Source organism: Scyliorhinus canicula, chromosome 20, assembly GCF_902713615.1.
Source record: "Scyliorhinus canicula chromosome 20, sScyCan1.1, whole genome shotgun sequence".
Classification (NCBI taxonomy): Eukaryota; Metazoa; Chordata; class Chondrichthyes; order Carcharhiniformes; family Scyliorhinidae; genus Scyliorhinus; species Scyliorhinus canicula.
In genome coordinates this window covers 55,712,675-55,732,936 of record NC_052165.1, presented here as the reverse complement: position 1 = coordinate 55,732,936, position 20,262 = coordinate 55,712,675, and the positions used below count along the sequence as shown (strand labels likewise).

General features: G+C 47.3%; 1 protein-coding gene across 1 annotated transcript in view; it reads right to left on the bottom strand.

Moving 5' to 3' along the window:
- Positions 1-18,366, bottom strand: part of LOC119955033 (ninjurin-2-like) — a 306,288-nt gene extending 287,922 nt beyond the window's left edge. Inside the window, exon 1 of the mRNA XM_038780836.1 lies at positions 18,174-18,366. Within this exon, the coding sequence (XP_038636764.1) occupies positions 18,174-18,209 (36 nt within the window). The 5' untranslated portion in view covers positions 18,210-18,366. The remainder of the gene's footprint in view (positions 1-18,173) is intronic.
- Positions 18,367-20,262: the final 1,896 nt, after the last annotated feature.

Below are 20,262 nucleotides of genomic sequence, written 5' to 3'. Positions count from 1 at the left end.
AACCGCCAAAGGGAAACAGAAAACAGGTAGGAAGAGAACAAAGACACTAGCCTTACACCAAGGATGAAAACCAAAATGAACAAATTAAAAACACCACCAGCTGCCGAGACAGAGCACCCCCCCCCCCCCCCCCCCCCCGCCAGCCCCCATCCCCGGCATCAGACCTACAATCAGTAAGAGGGTGCCAAGAAGCGACTCAAACTACCGGAAAAGGACACTGACACAGGTCCAATAGAAGAAGGAGAGAACACCACACCCCCTTCACCAGCACCAGTAGTGTTCACCAAAAGAAAACACAAACAGGCAGGAATATAACGAGGACACCAGCTGCATACCAAAGACAAAATTGAGACAAAAAACAAAAAGAATACAATACCACCAGCTGCTGAGCCAGCCAGCAGCCCCCCAGCCCCAACAGCAGGTGGAAAGGTGCCCAATGCATCCCCATGAGAAAACATGTGTGAACGAAAGTGTGTGCATATTGCCGAGAGTATGTGCAAATAAAGAGTATGGGTCTGAATGACTGTGTGTGTGTGTGCCAGTTAGAGTTCTGCAGCACAGACCACTGGATAAGGTCACGTTGACACAGGGCACAGTGGAAGAAGGAGAGGGAATACCTCACCCCTTCTCAAGCGTTGGTAATTTGCCAGGATCCAAGCCATAGAAGTGAGAGGGGTCGCAGCACACAAGCACACAGCCGCCAGGCAAAAGAGCAATACACTGCCAATGATGCAAAAATGACTCACCACCAAATAAGTGCAGGCTTTTGAAAAGAGAAGTAAGGAGGAAGTGAGGCAGAAGAGTTTGCAAAACGAGATGCAAGGGTAGAGATGAAATAGATGAAAGCTGTGCTCAAAATTGAGCGGAGGAATTCAGCAGATGCACTTCAGGCCTTCCAATATCTCCTTCTTTAACTTAGCATTCATTTCTATCAAGCACCTTGGAACATTTTTCTGCATTAAACATGCAATATACCTGAAAGTTGTTCTTGAGGTCAGAGTCAGAAGGGCAAATGACACAAAACATGAGACTGGAGAAAGTTACAAAAGTAGGTTGCAGTGTGACTTAGGTGTGATTTTTTAGAAGAAGGGGAGATTTTGAATTCAATGCAGTACCAAAAGCCAGTACAGACCAGCAAGGATGAGGGTGATTAACAAGCTTGGCTTTGTGTGCAACATATTATTATTGGCAAAGGTTTGAATGAGAATTGGCAATCAGGAGGCCAGCAAAGAGGGCTTTGGGAAATCATGTTCAGAGGACATGAATGTGAGAGAAAGAGTTTCAACGATCGTGGAAGTAGGGTAGGGGTGGACAGTAATGTTAAAAATGTGAAAATATGGGCGGCATGGTGGCACAGTGGTTAGCACTGCTGCCTCAAGATGTGGAGGACGCCGGTTCGATCCAAGCTCCTGGTGATTGTATGGAGTTTGCACATTCTCTCCGTGTCTGTGTGGGTCTCACCCCCACAATCCAAAGGCATGCAGCTTAGGTGGATTGGCCTCGCTAAATTGTGCCTTAATTGGAAAAACTTTAAAAAAGAAACTTGAAAATAGGCAGTTCGGAATAGAAAATGAAATTAAAAACTCAATTGTGGGGCAAACATAGCATAAACCCTTTGCATGACCTGGTTCAGTCTGAGTAAATAACCAGAGATGAGGAATATGCAACAAGATTTAAAAAAAATTTGGTTTGGCTTTCCTATCTTCCCCTCTCTACAGGAATCCTTCCGTGATCCTGGTGAAGGCACCGTTGTAATACCTGCAGTGGCCACTGCTCCCAGTGGCAGTACTGGAGATCTGCAGTCCTCTGATTGGCCAGCAACTATCATGGGTGACATTTCCGCCACCTGGGGGCTTAATTGGATGGGAGGATGGAAATTGTCAGGGAAGTGCCTTGTTAGAATATAACACCATCAGGCCTCCCAGAGGAAAATGATGCTGGGTTCCTACCAGTTCTCTAGCCAAAGACTGAGATCTCCGTCACACATATTAAATCCCGGTCCAAATCTCAATTGAATGTTTGAAAAAATAAAGCTTTTTATTGAATGTCATCATCAAGGGGAATTGTAATTGACTTTAATATCCACAGAAATTAACGCAACTACAATTTTAGTTTTTGAAATTTTTTTATCTGAAAGTGAGCTATTCATTGAGACATCATAACTTAGCTGTGATACCCCAAAAAGGAAGTTATGTATTGACACCCTACCATCTGCTTTTCTTATCAAGACAGGCAAGATACTTGTGACAAAGAAGCATTAGTTCATTACTTTAAGTGTTTCTACTGCACCTGCTATCTTCCACACCGAAGATACTTAAGTTTCAGCCAAACCTACATGACACTGCCAAATCTGAATCGAGGGATATTATTTAAATCCCTCAAGTAGCAACATTATTCAAGTCTCAACTATGTATCATTTGTAATGCTATACACTGACAGTGACTTCCAATCGACTGTAATTGGCAAAATATGAAAGTAAATTCAGCACATTATCAAAGACACAGACATTTTAAAAATAAATTTGGAGTACCCAACTATTTTTTCTAATTAAGGGGCAATTTAGCATGGCCAATCCACCTGCCCTACACATCTTTTGGGTTGTGGGGGTGAGATCCACGCAGAACGGAAGAATCCACAAACTCCACTAGGGACCGGGATCGAACCCGGGTCCTCGGCGCCATGAGGCAGCAGTGCTAACCACTGCACCACCCTGTCAAAGACACAGAGTTGATTGGATTTTATTTTATTTATCCAGCTCACGCTAGCAAAATTCAGATTGAATACTTCTCAAGGACTGTGGTCAGGAACATTATGAGGATAGATAAGGGGAGGTGTGGTTTCAAGTAAACAAGAATAAAATATACTTCACTTGCGAATACTCATGTTTAAATGAATAAAAACTAAAGCGAGTGACAGAAGGGAGGAGTTAAATAGTTAGCTGCAGTACATGGTGCTCCATGTGACCTCACCAAACAGCTGCAGGAAACACAGTCTCATAGGATAATGTGATCCACATCATGGGCTTCAACCTGGAGGCACAAATAATCTGGAAGGTGACAATGCAATCTATTTATGCTGTGCAACATCTTAACCCAGCTGCAGAGAAACTCCCTTTTTAGATTATTATCCAGTTGAGGATATTTGCTTTCTGACTATTTGAGCAATTGCGTTACACAAATGTCCCCACCCCTATTCATTTTCAGAGTCAGGGTACAAAGCATGACTTGGGAGATTATAATTATCTGTCATTCGTCACACAACATATATAATTTTGTCTCAATCATATCATAAATATTTAAAATATGATTACATCATCAGCATGTGATGTGGACAGAGTTCTGCGACCAGGTTACAGGTGTGGTTTAGTTAGTCACATCCTTACAACGTGTAATTCTGGAATGAATAATATTCTACACCCTCAAAAAAAACAGGAAGTCAAAACATCATACTGTGTTCCAGTAATTAGTGAGAAAAATTCAACCCAATAGGCAAATACAAAACTGAAAACAACAGTACTCCCAAGGATGACATCAAGAGGCAGTAACACCTTGAACAAAAACTGTGCATGTTATCAATATCAGTGCATTTGATTACACTATTTGAAGCTGTTTCTCAATTCTAGATAATGTTCCTATTACTGATACACTTTGATGATTTAGTTGTCAAAAGCCATAAACAGTGAAGTTGATACCTTTCCCAAGGGTTTACATGTAATGCAACCATCAATGATCACACAATAACTTTATTAGCTAGTACAATTGTGGCAGGGAGGCACATTGTTTAGCACTGCTGCTTCACAGAGCCAGGGACTGGAGTTCGATTCCAGCCTTGGGTGACTGTGTGGATTTACACATTCTCCCCATGTCCTTGCGAGTTTCCTCCAGGTGCTCCCGTTTCCTCTCACAGTCCAAAGACATGTGGGTTAGGTGGATTGGCCGTGCTGAATTGCCCCTTAGTGTCTAAAGGTGTGCAGGGTTTACAGGGATAAGATGGGGAGTGGACCTAGGTATGGCACGCTTTCAGAGGGTCAGTGTAGACACAATGGACTGAATGGCCTCCTTCTGTACTGGAGGGATTCTATGGAATTATAAACGTGAGCAGAGACATTTCAACTATTCAGTCCACTAGTAACCAACATGCACATGCAATTTGTGTCTCCTCACCTCTAACTTCAAGCCACGTTGCATAAACGCTTCTGTTGAGGACAGTACTATCAGCAGAGTTGCAGTTTTTTATTTTGTATTGCATCATGTGTCTAGCTATGCAATCACCATCTTACTTACATTCAGTTTGTTCCTGACTTGGGAAGCACTATCATTAACATATTGCCATGTAGAATGATAAATATATTCATCTCTTCCTTGCCCTTACCTTAATGTACAGTTAGCACATCAACCACTAATTTAAATATTTTGACAGAATTGCTTCCACTTACAGCCATTGTTATTCAGACATTTTCTTCTAAAAGAATGATTATTTTCACATTTTATTGAAGATTCTCATCTGTAGTCAGTTTTTTTTTAAATTACATGTTTTTTTATAGATTATATTTTGTTCTTAGTTGGCTCACCTGGGAATCTATTGCATTAGCCAATCAATATCTCAAAGAATAGAATGTGGTGGTGGACATCAACAAATGGGATGTAATTTCTTCAGACAACGAATGAGAAAATCTCAAAATAATTGATCACTGAGGCAATTATTGGTTTTATTGACCCTTGGAGGATGTCAAGATCAGTCCAGACATTTTCCTTCTGAAAGAACAATATTTAGACTGAAAAAAAATCACCTTTTGATCTTTGTCATTTTTGCAACAACTGTAAAGTGCCAATGCAGTTTATGTGCTGAACAGGCCCCCATTGTAGTTTTGGACCTCCAGGTATATAGTAGGACTTCTCTTTACATACCCAAATGATCTGGTGAGATGGATTTGTGGCAAAAACAAAAATGGTTACAATAAGGAAACCTACAGCAACTTATCACTAGTTATATTAGCAAGCTATTCATAGCTGGCACATCTTGTTTTAATGAATTCAGCGTAAGTGTTTGCCCTGCCACGACAGAGATGAGGAAAGTCAAGAAGTCAGAGAATGAGGGTAAACAATTATTCAATGACATTACTCAGAGAGCAAATGCACATATTCAAAGGGCTTGATACCTATAATGATTATGTTGCAAAGAAGGAAGCAATTGCTTCATACCTCTGTCGGAACCATTGTCCCGTGATGCGATTAAGAGGATGGTGGCGTTGTACTTGGTGAGATGCACTGATCCATTCATGGTGTTTGCTGTCTCTTGTGAGGGTACAAATTCAACCTGGGTCAGTTGTTGCATAATCAAACTTATGAATATTGGTTGATTGTTGAAGGAGGGAGGTGAAAGAGAAAGAGGCAAGTAGGGTCTCAAGTCAAGGTGACTCCAAGATGACAAGTGGAGTTAGAAGTTGAGAGCCAACTCAATCCAGTGTGACAGACTTGCTAATTTGATATCCAAGCCAGGTGGGCCTACAATACTCACTGCTGATGTTTGCCCAGTTCAGTAACCGAATCTAGAGGTAAAGATCTGTCATACAAGACAGGAATTCTTTCCATAAGATTCCAGTAAACCTGCAAGTTGTTATAAAATCTGAGAAGGGAATGCTTGTTAGTCCAATAAAATGAGAAGTGGGAAGAACACAAATGGCTGGGTTGAACTTCTGTTCCAAAATTTCTATGTTGCAATATTACACAGCGTGCACAACATGCATCAAGGTAATATATTTCTATTGACGACCTGTCAAATCAAAATGACCCATTATTATTAAGCCTACATTCAGGGCACTTTCTCATGTAAAGATTGCTCATTACCACAACTTTCATTTTGCATTATTACGCCAAAGTTTTGTTGGAAAATGAAATGTCAAACCATGCAGTGTGCCTGAAAATCTTTTGGGAATTATTCCCTCATGGTGCAGCATATCGGAATTTTGCGTGTGTTACCAAGTTTGTAAGTATCCCTCCAAATTTTCTTCAAACTCCTCACTTTAAGGGAAGTGGCAAGTCATAAGTTGGGAAACCTTTTTTTGGAAAAGGTTAATTGAATCCCCATTACGATAAATATATTTTTTAACAAACCAGGGTTTTTCAAATGATCATCGGACAGCAGGCTTAAACTAGTCGTTTTTTCCAACTTCTGGGATAACAGATGATCAGTTAATAGTGCTTTCATTGTATCTAACTTTGCACAACAGTTAAGGATAAATAATTGGGTTGCAAAGCTTAAAACTTGGACTCTGAACCCAAGGTTTAGTCATATTTTTAGTAAGCCAAATATAACAGGGGACTTTTTCTCTTTCAAGACATATATATTCAAATATAGATCATTTCATATTTGAGACAGCAACAAAAAGGGAGTCAAAACAGGGTTTTAAAAAGGTTTCTGCAATGCACAGCCTGACTCAATAGGATATGTTACTTTCATTCCTCCTGGGCAAAATAAATTATTTTGAAGTACTGTAAAAACAATTGGGTTTATGTCATCCAGAAGCCACTAACAATTTGTCAGACAATATCAGAAAAGAGTTTACATTTAATATTTGTCGATGAAATGAATTCCATAGGATAAATATAGCAATTCAAAAAATTATTGTCATAACTGGTCTTTGATCTTTGGTACCTTTTAAGATAGAAAAATGTTACAATGTGTTTCACAGAGGTGCAAAAAAAATGGACATCATGCTGGTTGATAGGGCAAGTACCAAAACATTGGTCAAAGAGGTAGGTGTAAAAGGGGGTGTTAAAGAGAGAGGAAGGTATAAAGGTGGAGATATTCAAAGGTTGTGCAAGGCGGGCAATGATCAGGAATGCAACAACTGTGGGGCGGTTCTTCGATGGGTTGGAATTTCCACAGTTGGACGAGGAGAGGAAGCCGGCACTCAAGGAGACTCCAGGGCTGAGGGAGGAAATGGAAAACATAAGAGGGACAAAGTCGAGGAAGGCCCGGGGGGGGGGGGGGGGGGGGGGGGGGCGGGAAGGTTACCTGACGTGACTTTATTTATTTTTAAATAAATTTTAGAGTACCCAATTCTGTTTCTTCCCAATTAAGGGGCAATTACCGGGGCCAATCCACCGGCCCTACACATCTTTTTGGGTTGTGGGGGTAAGACACGGGGACAATGTGCAAACTCCACACAGACAGTGACCGCGGGCTGGGATCGAACTCGGGCCCTTGGCACTGTGAGGCAGCAGTGCTAACCACTGCACCACCATGCTGCCCTCCCCAGCGGAATTTTATAAGGGGTTTGTGGCGGACCTGGCACCACACCTGTATGCTTTTAACGAGGCGCTGGAGAAGGGGGAGCTGCCGAAACAATGACACAGGCGACGATTGTGCTAATTCCACAGAAAGGGAAGGACCGGTTAGAATGTGGGTCGTATAGGCCCATATGGCGGTTAAATACAGATGTGTAAGTGTTGGCTAAGTTAGTGGCCGGGGGGATGGAAGGATGCGTTCCGGGGGTGGTTGCAGAGGATCAAGCAGACTTTGTGAAGAGCAGGCAACTCTCAAGTAATATAAGGTGACTATTCAATGTGATCATGACCGCATAGAGAGGATGGTCACCCGAGGGAGTGGTGTCTATGGACGTTGAGAAGACATTTGATTGGGTGGAGTGGTGGTACATGTTTTGAGGTCCTGGGAAGGTTGAGGTTTGGGCCAAAGTTTGTGACATGGGTCCGTCTGCTGTACGTGGCTCCGGTGGCGAGTGTATGGACCAATGAGAGGAGCTCACGGAGTTCCGGGTTGAATAGGGAAACGAGGCAGGTGTCGCCGCTGCTGTTTGCACTTGCGATAGAGCCCTTGGCGATGGCCCTTAGGGGGTCAGCAGAGTGGCAGGGGATTAGGAGGGAGAGTAGGGAGCACCCGGTGTCACTGTACGCAGAGATGACCTGCTGGAGAGTATGGGGAGGCTTATGAGCCTACTAGAGAGGTTTGGGGCTTTTTTGGGTTATAAGTTGATTGTGGTAAAAGTGAGGTGTTCCCGGCGAATGAGTCGGGTCGGGGAGCTAATTTAGGGGGGCTGTCAGGGATAGGTTTAGATATCTGGGGATCCAGATGACGGGGTGTGGGTGGGCTGACATTGCATAAGTGGAACTTAACAAACTTGGTGGAGGAGATAAAGGAGGACTTTAAGAGGTGGGGTACACTGCACCTGACGCTGGCGGGGAGGGTTCAAGTGGTGAAAATGATTGTCCTGCCAAGATTCCTAGTAATATTCCAGTAGCGCCCAATTTTCATTCCAAAGGCCTTTTTCAGAAGTTGGACACAGTCATTTCAGAGTTTGTATGGGTGGGGAAGGTGCCAAGGGTGAAGGTGCTGCAGAGACAGAAAGGGGGGGGGGGGGGGGGGGGGGGTGGCATTACCAAACCTGTTGCATTACTATTGGGCAATGAATGTGGAAAAGGTGAGGTGGTGGTGGGAAGACAAGGAGTTAGGATGGAGGAAGAGTCCTGTAGGGAATCCAGCCTGAAGGCCATGGTGCCAACGGCGCTGCAGCTGACATTGAGGAGATGTACTGAGAGCCCGGTTGTACAATCCACAATAAAAGGTGTGGAACCAGTTGAGGAGACATTTTAGAATGGAGGGGATGTCGGTGTTAACACCATTGTGTGGGAACCATGGGTTTAAGCCGGGGGATATGGATGGTATGTACAGGAGGTGGAGGGAGGTGGGGCTGGTGAGGGCAAGGGATTTGTATCTGGAAGAGACGGTCGCAAGCCTAAAAGAGCTGGGGGGAGAGGGTAGAGCTCCTGAAGGGAAGTGAGCTGGTATTTACAAGTAAGGGACTTTGCACGGAAGGTGTGGAAAGGGTTTGTTAATGGGGACAAAGGGTCAAGGGTACTTTCTGAGAGAGAGTGAAAAATATCATTGATTCAAATAACCATCAAAGCAACAACATTGCTAGATAATGGCCGTGACTTAAAGGGAGAAGTTTAAGTGCCGTTTCGGGCGCAACCTCCCAGATGCTTCCCGACTGTCGAACCAGTGAGAACAGCCCATATTTAACAACACGTAGTGCTGGAAATGATCCTCCATGAGCTTCACTGTGGAAATGGCTGTGCCACCAGCTGATTCACCCAATCTCTGTCCAGCAGCTCCCCGCTAACAAGAGGGAGCTGTTCACAAACGCTCCCTTCGAATACACTCCAGTCAGCACACAGCCATGATACCACATAGACCTGCTCCACGCTTTGGAGGTGCCAACCTTAACCTGGCTGTGGACATCGTGGAGGCAAGACACGGCACCCTGTTCCCCAAGGGGAATGGAGGATTAGCCACAGGGCTGCCAATGCCCCCTGGGAGGCAGTGGTAGCGGCTGCCAGTCTGTTCATGAAGTTTGACAGGAGGACCTCAGTCCAGTACAGCAAGTCTAACAACCTCCACTGAGCCACATGGGTAATTTGACACCTGGCACCACCCTGACTTCCCCCCCCTTAATCTCTCCAACACCACCCCCTCCATAACAAGCTAGTGGCTGGCATCTCCCATCCTGGCACCAGCATATTACTGTGCCCATGCCCCAGCACACCCAGGCATCCACCAGCACACCTCCATACCCAGGAACAGTGTCCACACATGGACCTATCATAGAACCCTCCCCCGATGCATCAGAAGAAGTTAGCCCCTAAAAGGGGGGAAGAGGGCCCAGACTGGCAGCAGGGTTCCAGACATCACAGTCATCACCCCCTCTGAGGAATGGGTCCTGGAGTTGTCCCGGAGTGGCTGAGGATAGAGAAATCACCGACAGCGAAGTGAGCCTGCGCCACAGAGAATCCTCTGCCCCTCCACCCCGATGTCTCAAGTGAGTTGTTCATGTCAGACAAAATGGTCCTTCCCTCTCACATGTCCACTCTCTCACAGGATCTCCATCCAACGGGGCCGGGTCATCATTTGTCACCCTGCCCCCCGCCACTGAGAAAAACACCATCAAGGCATCACAGCTATCCACCCCAGCGTCCAGCAGTGCAGAGACACACACCTCAGTGGGCGACAGTAATGTACAAGCTTCTGGGACACAATCCAGTGAGCACCACACAAATGCTGATGTACATCAGCTGCAGGCAGGAACATCCAAGACAGTCAGCAGCCGGAGGTCTGTCAGAGCCCAGGACTAGGGTCAGTCCAGTCAGAAGCCGAGCCTCTGTTCAAGCTTACCCTGGAATTGATGCAAACGCTAAAGCAGTGCCATAAGATTCAGGAGGGGATGCCAGCAACACTCCGGCATGTGCATAGCCTATTGGCGGTCTCCCAAAGTCTACAGGTGCAGGAGATGGTGCTGGCAATGTATGACACCAAGGCTGCAATTGAAGGTCTGCAGCACAATGTCAGCACCTTGAGTGGTGGTGTTCAAGGTGTGGTGCACGTGGCTGAGGGCCTCGACAGCATGCCCTAGTCACTGCGGAACGTGTCCCAGTCATAGGTGGACATTGCTGATGTGCTATGAGCATGTACCAGATGCAGGTGGGCATTGCTACCGAGGCACACAACAACACCATGCTGCAGACGGGAGACGCCAGGGCCAGATGGCGCGGAGGCCTCTGGAGCTCACTCAACTGCCTCTTCGTCCCTTGGAGATGCCATCCGGGAGTGCTGGAGGCCAAACCGGTTCCTTCCACCAGGGAGACGGCGGCGGTTCCCATCTCACCCTAAAATCCCAGCCTGACATTGGCGTGTCTCATGGTCAGCCGGCAGAACAATGTAACATGGCAATGCCAGTGACACTGGTAAATCAGCTGAGGCTCTCCAGTTCCAGGCCCTCGAGAGGCCGCCTGGCAAGGGCGTTAAAGGCCACAGGGCGCTAGAAGGAGCAGGCTGCCTCCATCTGGGGACACACCTAGACACACATAGCGAAGCATGGGAAGCTTAAGATTATTGAGGATCACTGGAGGGTGGGGGGGCGGCAGCAACGGACAGTGAATAGAATCATAGAATCACTACTGTGCAGAAGGTGGTCATTTGGTCCATCGAGTCTTCATGAGCCCTTGCAAAGGGCACCCCACTTAAGCCTCCACCTGTCCCCCGTAACCCCACCTAACCTTTTGTACGCTAAGGGGAAATTTAGCACGGCCAATCCACCAAACCTGCACATCTTTGGACTGTGGTAGGAAACCGGAGCACCCGGAGGAAACCCACACAGACACTGGGATAAAGTGCAAACTCCACAGTCACCCGAGGCTAGAATTGAACCTGGGTTCCTGGAGCTGCTAGGCAGCACTACTAACCACAGTGCTAACTCCCTGTTATCCTCTGGTCCCCCGACCCCGTGGGACCAGTGGTCCTAGATCAGGAGCCTCCATTGCAGGCCACGTGCTGGTTGTGGATGCAACGCGCTGTCAGCAGAAAGGCAGGAGTCAGACTGTGGGATAGACTGAAGTGCACCAGCGTTTACCTCACAACGGATTATCATCACTCTCCTGTCTTGTATATTGGCCCACTGACAGTGCCGACACAGGCCCATCACCCTGGGGCAATGTTGGATTGTGGAATAGGATCGTCATGAAAGGGGAATGAGTGAAGGGGGGGGTGGAGAAGGGGTGAGCTGACGGACAAAGTCTCATCCTGTGAGAAGCGAGTGAAGATGGGAGCCTTCCTGGCCCTCTGGGTATGCAGGACCCCATCCTGGGGTGCTCTTCAAGGTCTCAAGAGTTCATTGCTCCCTGGGAAGCCTGCATGCATGAGCATGAACCTGATGTGGTGGGTCACACACAAGCTGAATATTCAGGAAGTGAAACCCCTTTCTGTTAATGGAAGGGTGCTCGCTGATGCCCCGGTGCGTGCAAGGCAACGTGCATGGCATCAATTACCCCCTGGACCTGGGGCATCCTGGCAATAGTGGAGGATCCTGCTGCTTGGACATCTTGATGGGCTTGGTCCAGCTCAAAGTTTATATAGTCAGATGCCTGGGCATACAGTGACTTCACAACTGCACTTGTGGGCTGTAGCTTGTGCTATGCCGCACACGTCCCCACTCAAGCTCTGGAATGAACCAGTGGCATTAACGTTCAGGACTGCGGTGACCTTCATGGCCACAGGGTTGTCCTCCTCCTCCACAGGGTGCCAAGTCCACAAGGACATGGCAAAGTTGTCGTGCCAACTCCTTGTTGAGTCAAATGACCAATGATATCTGTTCTCCTTGGGCGATTGCTGGCATCCCCCTCTGGGTCTTCCACCAGCCTGGTGGGCGGCCATGCCTGCAGGGAGTGTGGCAGCAGTCTACAATGAGGTGCTGCCTCGAGCCTGTGTCGATGCTACTGCTGCCTTCTCTAGCGTTTGGCCATCAGAGCTGCCACGAGCTCCACGAGGGCCGACTGCGGGGTCAACAACACCATGCCGTTTGTTATATCGGTAAGGATTTGGAGAAGGCGAGAGACCGAACATCAGTTAGGGCCTCCCCCTCCCTTTTGTTTCCCGCCTCTCTCAGAGTGCCATCCAACAAACCAGTTGTGCTGGGGTCCAGCCCTGCACACTCATTCCCGGCTATATCAGGAGCCCCTAGACCCAAGACCACAGACCCCTGCCGGGAACGTTAGGGGGATGGAACTCAGATACCATCCCCTGTGAAAAGGGCGGAGAGGAGCTTCAGGTACTTGGGTGTTCAGGTGGCCAGGAGCTGGGGGGCCTTGCATAAGCTAAACCTCACAAGGCTGGTGGAGGAAATGGAGGAGGAGTTAAGAGGTGGGACATGCTGCCGCTGTCTTTGGCAGGTAGGGTGCAGTCAGTCAAGATGACGGTGCTCCCGAGGTTCCTGTTCCTGTTCCAGTGCCTCCCCATCCTTATCCCGAAGGCCTTTTTCAGGCGGGGTAACAGGAGCATTACGGGGTTTGTGTGGGCACACGGGACTCCAAGGGTGAGTCGGGTGTTCTTGGAGCGGGGCAGGGATGGGGGGGGGGGGGGGGGGGGGGCTGGCGTTGCCCAACCTCTGTGGGTATTATTGGGCTGCCAACGCAGTGATGGTGCGTAAGTGGGTAATGGACGGGGAGGGGGCGGCATGGAAGAGGCTGGAGATGGCATCCTGTGTGGGTACGAGCCTGGAAGCGCTTGCAAGGGCGCTGCTGCCGCTCCTTCCGACGAGGTATACCACGAGCCCGGTGGTGGCAGCTACCCTCAAGATTTGGGGGCAATGGAGGCGGCACAGGGGGGAGGTGGGGGCCTCGATGGGGTCCCCGATACGGGGGAAACCACCGGTTTGTTCCGGGGAGAATTGATGGCGGGTTCCTGAGTTGGCACAGGGCAGGTGTTAGGAGGTTGAGGACGGGAAGTTTGTGAGCCTGGGTGAGCTGGAAGGGAAGTTCAGGTTCCCCCCCCGGAGAACACCTTTAGGTACATGCAAGTAAGGGCGTTTGTCAGGCGGCAGGTGGCAGGGTTCCCCCTGCTGCCGACACGTGGGGTCCAGGACAGGGCGCTCTCGGGGGTGTGGGTTGGAGAGGGGAGGATCTCGGAAGTGTATCAGGTGGTGCAGGAGGTAGACGAGGCCTCGGTGGAGGAGCTGAAAGATAAATGGGAGGAGGAGCTGGGTGAGGAGATTGAGGAGGGGACGTGGGCGGATGCCCTAGATTAGGGTGAACTCCTCCTCTTCGTGTGCGAGGCTTAGCCTCATACAGTTTAAGGTACTGCCTAGGGCTCATATGACCGGGACAAGGATGAGCCGGTTTTTTGGGACCGAGGACAGGTGTATTAGGTGCTCAGGGAGCCCAGCAAACCATGTCCATGTGTTCTGGGCATGCCCAGCGCTGGGGGAATTTTGGAAGGGTGTAGCAAGGCCGGTATCGAGGGTGGTAGGATTCAGGGTCAATCCAGGCTGGTGACTCGCAATATTTGGGGTTGCAATGGAGCCGGGAGTGCAGGAGGCGAAAGAGGCCGGTGTTCTGGCCTTTGCGTCCCTAGTAGCCCGGCGGAGGATTCTTCTTCAGTGGAAGGATGCGAGGCCCCCCAAGTGTGGAGGCCTGGGTCAACAATATGGCGGGGTTTATTAAATTGGAGAGGGTGAAATTTGCCCTAAGGGGGGTCAGTGCAGGGGTTTTTCAGGAGGTGGCAACCATTCCTAGATCTCCTGGCAGAACGGTAAAAACAAAAGGTCAGCAACAACAGCAAACAGTTTTGGGTTGAATATCTGTTTTTTGCCAATGACGGGCGTTAATTTATTGTTTCTCTTTTGTATTTACGGCGGGGGGGGGGGGGTTCTGTTTTTTTTTTTGTTCTTAGAATTTTCTGTTATTGTTTTCTTTTTTGTGAAAATTTGAATAAAAATTATTTAAAAAAATAAAAAAAAGGTACCATCCCCTGATCCACATACTCACCCTCTGGTTGCGGGGATATCCCCAATGCTGAGGCCCAGCTCTTGGGTGTTTGATTGTTGGCTGCTGTCTTTGTTGTAGGGTTGAAGCTCCTGGTATGCTACACAATAAAACTCATCTGAGACATGGCATGTGTACACACGAGCAGCCACTTGAGAATATTTTGTTTATTAAACGGTCAACAGTAGGAAAGATTTGAAAATCAACTCCGTAATATTCCTCTTATCACACTAACCATTCAATGACAACGAAAAGTCACCATTTCATATTGGTACCAATACAAAGCTATATCAGCTCATTTTCACAAAAAAACAAACCACACGTATCACCACTCTCAGGTTCCTCAACAGAAACAGAGGAAAAGACTCGATTTCCAGTGTGTTTAACCTGTGGTGACGTGCCAGTTACATGCAGCGCTCACCACACGAGCAACAAAAGCATCAGCAATTATACAAAGCATTTCTTCAACGGCGTCATCAAGTAGCCCATTTGGATCTATGTCGCGCACCAGGTCCTGCAGCATCTCCTCGCTTCAAAGCGGATTGCCTTCTGGACTTGTACATCCCCCTGAGGCCGGTGTACCAGGACCCAGGTAACTTTTTAAAACAAAATCCTTCTTTCCGGCTGTAGAAAGGAAAGGAAATAGCAACTGCAGCTTCCAGACAACCTGCAAATATTTTAGTTTATTGACAGTATAAAACTACAAAGGACAATACAATGAAGACGCCAATCATGTGGCACCCAGAACACAGCCACCATTACCACCCCCCCCCCCCCCCCCCCCCCCCCCCCACCCAACCAACTAAAGGCTCACCGGCTCACCAGCCCACCTGAAAAGATTTCTCCAATGCAGAGCACGGTGGAGGAGAAAGAAAACCATTCTGCCCTCCCAGAAGAGCTCAGTTCAGTCCACAACAAGTCCAGCACATCATAAGCAAAACCAAATACAGAGCAACCACCGAAGGAAAAAACAAAAGACAGGAAGACAACGAAGACACCAGCCTTACACAAAGGACATAAAACAAAATAAAGAACACATGAAATACGCCACCAGCTGCCGAAGCAATGCTGACCCTCTCCCCTCCCCCCACCCATCCCACCCCGGCTCCAACATCAGACCTACACCACCAGAAAAGGACACCGACAGGGGTCCAGCAGAAGAGGGAGAACATCCCCTCACCAGCACCAGTCGTGTGCACTAAAATAAAACACAAAACAGGCAGAAATATAACGACACCAGCGGATCACCAAAGTCAAAATCAAGACAAAAAAAAAGAATACCCTAGTTGCCGAGTCAGGCCCCCACTGTAGCAACTCCAATGCCCTGGACTGCATGCCTGAAAATGAAAATGGCTACTCACCTCCTCTGATCTCCTCAGCAGCCATCATGCTAGGTTCCCATTTTTAAATAGGAGTGTTAAATGGCACCCACGTGACCTCGTGCCTGGGGAGCCAGTTAGTACCCAGGAGGCCATTAGATAGGGCATCTATCTCATTAATGAGATGGAGATTGCCCGTAATTGGTAACAATTGGTGTCTTGCCACATCTAGATAGGTTCCAGAACCCGCCAGCAGGAGCAGGCCGGTTAGATTGTGAACCGATCACCGCCTGGCGCAGATCCTGATTTCGGCCTCTCTCATGATTTAACCCGGCACGCGCGGTTCCACACCGGGCGCAACGCAGCCGTTAAATCGCACCCAATGTCATTGGCAAGAGTCGTGATTTTACATTAAAAGAAGTCACTCTAAATTAAGGCATGAGTGAGACAATGGTGAAGTAGTAATTTCACTGGACTAGTCATCCAAAGGCCCAGGTTAATACTCTGGGGACATGGGTTCAAACCCCACCATGGAATTTAAATTCAATTAATAAAATCAGGAATCGAAAAGCTTGTAATGGTTGCTATTAAATTATTGTTGATCATCAGAAAAGCCCATCTGGGTCGTTAATGTGCTTCAGGGTAGGAAAGCTGCTGTCCTTACCTGGTCTTGCTGGCATGTGACTCCAGACCAACAGTAGTAATGTGGTAGACATTTAATTCCCCAGGGAAATGGTTTGGCAACCCACTCAGTTCAAGGACAATTAGGGATGGGCAACAAATGCTGACCTTGACATATCTCGTGAAATAATTTTTGGTTTTAACTTTTCTAAGCGCAGTGAATCAAACTAAAGAGGAGTAATCTCACCTCATTTATCACCAGAACTTGCTGGAATTCTTGGCATATTTTATGTTGTGCTAAACATTCAACATGATTCATAGATAACAAACTTGATTACTGCATTAGATTGCCAAACTTTGCTGATGTACTTTTGGCATAAATAAATCTGGACAAGTAATCTTAGCAATGTCTTATTTTTCTGTCTTTTAATATGCTGGCAACTCTCTGCTAAATAATTGCGATGCGGTAAGATTGATCTGAGTTGTATCAACTCCTCCTATCAAGGTAGTGTGTAAAAACGCAAAGGTTTCATCATGAAACTTGGAAGTGTGCTTAAGGGACGTTCATTCCAGTCCGCAATGTAACATGGATATTTGGCAAATTAACTGAGTACAGTATTTCAGATATGGCCGCTAAACTGCTGCACGATTTATTCGAATAACCAGTGAGTAACATTTTATTTCGAACATTAGCATCACCATTTGATGCAAGATTCCGTCAAATGCTTTGAAAATGATGCACATCACAAACATGACAATATGGCCAGGCCAACAGCAGCCCCAGGGCCAATGAGTCCCCAGGTGTGTTTGTTTGGGCTCTGGTGCCCAGCAGAGTTGTCCTAACTCCAGTCTCAAGCTGCTGCAGGGACAAAGTGTCGGACAAAGGCACCTGACTGACAGTACCACAACCTGAAGACCGCGCTTTAAACAAATAACTGCCCACATCCCACATGAACAGCACAGCGAAAAGTTTGGCGAAGTATGAAGCAACGCAATTCTCTCCACGTGCCTTTGCATGTTCTTTATTCAAGTGTTCCCAAAGATCGACTATAATGCAACTTAGTCAGGATCCGAATTTCTCCTGTTTGGTTTGAATCAATGTGAAGGGAGACTTTCAGTTCTTGAAATCTCCCTGCTGTGCCAACTGTGAAGTATTTGGTTCGAAGTGGCTCAAAGAGGGTGAATCGTACGCACATCCTTAATAAAGCGGATGGTCGCCGTCGGTTCGAGCACGCGATATTTCGAAGCTTTCATCGCCAGTCCCTTTGGAATTTAATCTCAAATTTAAATCGATGCAGTCATTACTTCACCTCGTGGCAAATTCCCACGCCTAAAGTCAAGGCGCTGATGGATAGCACATGACAGGATAAGGGCCAACGCGCCCATACTCCTGACTACAAGCGATGCTGTCATCCGGCTCAGGCTGTTCGTTTGGTTATTGGTGAGAAAATGAAGCTGCAGTCAGACCCAAGCAGTGGAGCGCGGCCAAGAGCAAATGGAAATATTTTTTGTGGGGGGTGTTTATAACGGGAGGAGGAATTCTCAATTAACAGTTGATAATACCACAACAAAAGTAAAACTCCCTCAACAACACACGAATCTGACAATAAATGACCGGGGCCGGGGCGGGGGGGGCATTGCCACGTAGTCAGAGCATAACCCAGTGAAACCTGGAAACTTGTCTCCAACACGGTGGCTGTCCGCCTTTTCTCCCGCCCTGAGCATCGCCCCTGGATCTCCCTCAGAGCCGGGCAGCTCCTGGACCTGGCAGAATAGCGGAGGTCTGCAAATTACACATCTGAGACTTTCACATCGGTGATAAATTCAACAGTTGCGGGGCGGGGATAGATGGAGAGGGCAAACAAATACATGGGATTAAAACGTGTACCGAGCGGTTACTCACGGCGTGCTCACGGGACCCAACAGTCGAAGTGCTCATGGTTCCTTTCGGTTAATTTATTCTTTTTTTTTTCCCTCTCCCTCTTCCCCCCCGTTTCTTGTGGATCGGTGAACGGGCCAGGCAAATAAATTCTGTTAACTATAAGGCGGAGGCTGCAGAGGCTGCGAGTGAACAAGTGTCTTTTGTGATTGATGTAATGGGATCCAGTGTCAATAGGGGGCGGAAGGAGGAGGGGAGGGGGCTACAGAGCAATAAGTCCATTCTTTTGATAAGAGGTTCAGTTTGCATATATAATGTTTTACTGAAATAAATCTAAATCAAATATTTCATCACTAATAAATTGAATACACCGTGCTTTAGAGACATCTGCGGACCAATGGCGTAGAAAATATTTAATTTGATTAAGTTTCCTTTTTTGCAGAAGATTTGGGAATTATTAGTTGTGCTCTAATACAATTGGGACAGTTTTGTTTGAATTTTTTTCCTATTTGAAGCGGCGACACACACTAGTTAGAAACATCTGGCCCACCATAAAGTTCTGCACGGGGGAATAATCTTTCCCAAATTTTCTGTCGGGTTCGTTGCCCATTCAAATCCAATACGGCCCTCCACAGCTTGCAGGCTGAAAGGTGAAGAATTAAAGGACTCGCGCACACGTGTTTGCAAAAAAAAAAAACACCCTTCCATTCGTTTACCAACATTCAACACACGTCCAAATGCACCGGGCTTTGTCACAAGACGTGACGCACGATTGATGATTCTGCTTCACTGAATGAAGACAACGCGAGTCACTTCTTTTTCCAGTGGCCAATTTGCACACATCAAACCTCCACAAACATCAGTGTGACAAGACCAGATAATCTGCTCTTGCGATATTGATTGCCGCCCTGGGGATAAATGTTTACCAAGCATAGCCGCCCTCCTCTTCACATGGGTTTTTTTAACATCCGCCTGCGAGGGTAAAAGGGGTTTCAGTCTAACATCTTATCTGAAAGGTATCCCCTCTGGCACTGCAGTACTCCCTCAGTGTTGCCCTGGTTGTCAGCTTAAATTTTGTGTTTAGACACAGCTGTCTTTATCCGAAAATAACAATGAGGTTTTCACTCTGCAGCAAAGTCAGGAAGCTTGGCTGAGTTCCCAATGCTGCAGCTGAGATAATTTAACACAGCACATAGAATTAAACTAGCAACTTCCAGGTCTGTGTGACTATTGTACTTATGATGCGCAGCATTTACATGCCACCAGCAGGAGTGATCAGCAAACATTGAGATGGTACCGTCTTCTCCCATCCGTTTGTACACAAATACAGTTAAAATCAAGTAAAGAGTAAAGAACAGTACAGCATAGTAACAGGCCTTTCAGCCCCCGTAGCCTGCGATGATCATGATGCCTGTAAACTAAAACCTTCTGCACTTCCGGGGTCCATATCCCTCTATTCCCATCCTATTCATGTATTTGTCAAGACACCCCTTAAATGTCGCTATGGTATTGATGAGACCATCAATTCATGCGACACATGGTTAGAAGCGAACAGTGGTTTTAATCATCTTCCAACAGAGCCTGCCTGTGACGAGATGAACTCTTGATGAACTGGCAGGCAGGCTCACAACAGCAACCTTTATACTTCCAGTTAGGGGGAGGAGCCATGGGCGGAGCCAAGGGTGGAGCCCAGTACAAGCTCCTCATCTCCCCCTATGGGTAGAACCGCGCAACTACACATGATCTAGTACAAGGTACCGGGTCAACACATGTTGTACAATACAGTGTGGATTATTAGTGTTTATAATTCACCACATTCACCCCCTGTGAAAAAATCAAGTCCGGCGGGGGTGATAGCATACAAATTGAGTCTGTCCAGTGGTCGAGTTGTCCGTTGTGATCGGTGGACCACCGGGGTTGCAGCCTCTTCTGGTGGCTGGACGATCACGGTTGGTTGGGGTACGATGGCGGACTCCGGGGGTGATTCTGTCCGAGCTTCGTACCCATCTGGTTCGACTGGGGGCGCTGGAAGCTTGTGGGCGCGGGTGCGCGGAACATGTGTAGCGACCTGGTAGGTGCGGGGGCGTGGGGCGCGACGAGTTGGGTGGGGTGT